The sequence below is a fragment of the Numida meleagris genome, chromosome 10, assembly GCF_002078875.1.
Source record: "Numida meleagris isolate 19003 breed g44 Domestic line chromosome 10, NumMel1.0, whole genome shotgun sequence".
Lineage (NCBI taxonomy): Eukaryota > Metazoa > Chordata > Aves > Galliformes > Numididae > Numida > Numida meleagris.
The window spans coordinates 7949802-7951829 of record NC_034418.1 but is presented as its reverse complement, the minus strand read 5'-3'; the positions used below and the strand labels follow the sequence as shown (position 1 = coordinate 7951829).

General features: G+C 39.3%; 3 protein-coding genes across 6 annotated transcripts in view; all 3 read left to right on the top strand.

Moving 5' to 3' along the window:
- Positions 1 to 1099, top strand: part of LOC110404186 (protein C19orf12 homolog) — a gene marked incomplete in the record, with an annotated part of 7502 nt that extends 6403 nt beyond the window's left edge. Inside the window, 1 exon segment of the mRNA XM_021408227.1 lies at positions 57 to 1099. Coding sequence (XP_021263902.1) covers positions 57 to 325 — 269 coding nt within the window.
- LOC110404182 (protein C19orf12 homolog) overlaps positions 1 to 2028 on the top strand; it is a 64205-nt gene that overhangs the window by 55199 nt on the left and 6978 nt on the right. The gene's annotated exons all lie outside the window — the stretch shown is intronic.
- The window catches only part of LOC110404185 (protein C19orf12 homolog), a 2609-nt gene continuing 1835 nt past the window's right edge, over positions 1255 to 2028 (top strand). Inside the window, 1 exon segment of the mRNA XM_021408226.1 lies at positions 1255 to 1840. Coding sequence (XP_021263901.1) covers positions 1681 to 1840 — 160 coding nt within the window. The 5' untranslated portion in view covers positions 1255 to 1680.

Below are 2028 nucleotides of genomic sequence, written 5' to 3'. Positions count from 1 at the left end.
GCCTCTCTCTAGGATTTCATGTCAGACAATGGGGAGTAACATCTCTCTTCATTTTCTAGGAGGAGCGCTTGGTGGATTGCTTGGTGCCTGGATGACCAGTGGACAGTTCAAGCCGGTCCCTCAGATTTTAATGGAGTTGCCTCCTGCCGAGCAGCAGAAACTCTACGATGAAGCCATTGCTATAGTCAGGAACCTAGACTGGACTGATATTGTTCAGCTGACTGCACTTGTAATGGGAAGTGGTCACCTCCAGCAGCAGTTGGCAGGAGTAGTGATAAATTACCTCACCAGAGAGCTAAGTGCAGAGATAAAGTATGGAGAGTAAATCTTCCCAGAGTGTGTTTTTAGACTGTAGTGAATTTTACTCTGACAATTGTGATTCTTCAATGTATCAGTTATTAGTTACCTTTACTAGTTATAAATGTAGGCAGAACTAAGTATTACCTTGTTTTTCTTTCGTTTTTTTTTTTTTTAAATGGAAGTTATTTTTAGTTTATTGTATTATCCTGTCACTGCCTTGCTTTGTTATTTGAAGTACTGTGTACTGGGATTGAATTCAAGATTACTGAAGGGAATTCTGGTTCTCTTGCCATGTAATGTAGCACTAGGTAAAATTTTCAAAGTCATAGTATTTTATTTAGGAGATGTAATCCTGTTTGTAGAAGTGGTTTGAATTTCTTCTGTGTATGGCATGAATGCTAAAGTAGCTAGGGCACTTTGAAGAATTTTACCTGACGTCTGAGTCCTACAAGGGAAAGTTGCAAGAAATTATTTCTACTGTGAACTCAAAAACCTCAAGCCTTTCTTGATTCTTTGTCACATTTTTATTGTAATTCTTGGGAATTCGTTTCTGTGAGAAGAGAATCCAATACCTGTTTAGAGAAACTTAGAAGAACAGGTAATGAAAGTCTACAGAATTAGTAGTTCCTGATATCCTAGAACTGGAAGGTGTGGGAAGGAGACTGGTTAAAAAAAGGGAGTGAGGGATAAGGGGAAATCTGACATTTTAATACGATTAGGATAGTCATTTTAGCATTCATTTCTCAAATGATTCTGAACATCTGTTCCTCTGTTTTCATTAAAATATTCCTAAGAAGCATCACAATGGTCTGTGTTTGGCTTTAGAGTGCATGAACTGTTTTTAAGCATGGAAGAAGATGGGGAAAAGAAGTGAGTTCTGAGAAGTAAATAACTTATGGCAAAAATTAGGACATAGAGAAGATACATAGCAGGTATGTAAACTACAATCTACCAGGTATGTTTGAATGAGGTTCTGTGTGGTCTGTGTCCTGGAGCCGTACCCAAGGCTGAATAAGGCCAGCAATTGCTTGAGGCAAAGGGAATATACTGCAGAACTGGATGGAAACTTTCTTACGTTTTTCACTGCTGTAATTCGCCCTTGTTCATTTTTCTGAGTTAGTCCAAACTACAAAGTCCTCTGCTCTATTCTGTGGCTTCATTTATAGTTGCAGTGAGCATTATCTTTTCACTAGCAAAAAAATGTAGGAGATTGTTAGCTCATCAGTTCCCAGAAATTAAAGAGCAAGTAATTCTTTATTTTTGCACAGTGACTGTGTCAGTGCAGTTACTCTCACTGATTCCAGAGCTCTAAGCAACAGGGTTTTGTCCCTCTTGCAGCAATCAACCTAAACATCTTTTTCAGGAGCATACACAGCCAAGATGCCCATCCGTGTGGATCAAATGATGCAACTGCTTTGCAGTGTTTCTCGGAAGAGGGGAATGAAAGCTGCTGTGAAGCGCTCTTTTCAAGGAGGGATAGTGGCAATTACAACAGCATTTATTGGAGGCCTGGTAGCAGGTCCACCTGGTATCGCTGTAGTTTGCTAGAGTTTGCTAAAGTGTGTTTGCCTTACGAGTAAGAAGCGTGGTTAACTCACTGATAGTAAAAAAAAACAAAAGCAGCAGTCTATTTAGTAGGGATGATTTGAAGTGAAGGGGCATGTACAGGCAAGATTTCATTCAAGGGAGCTTTAACAAGATGCTGTTTTGCATTTCATTCTTTCAGAA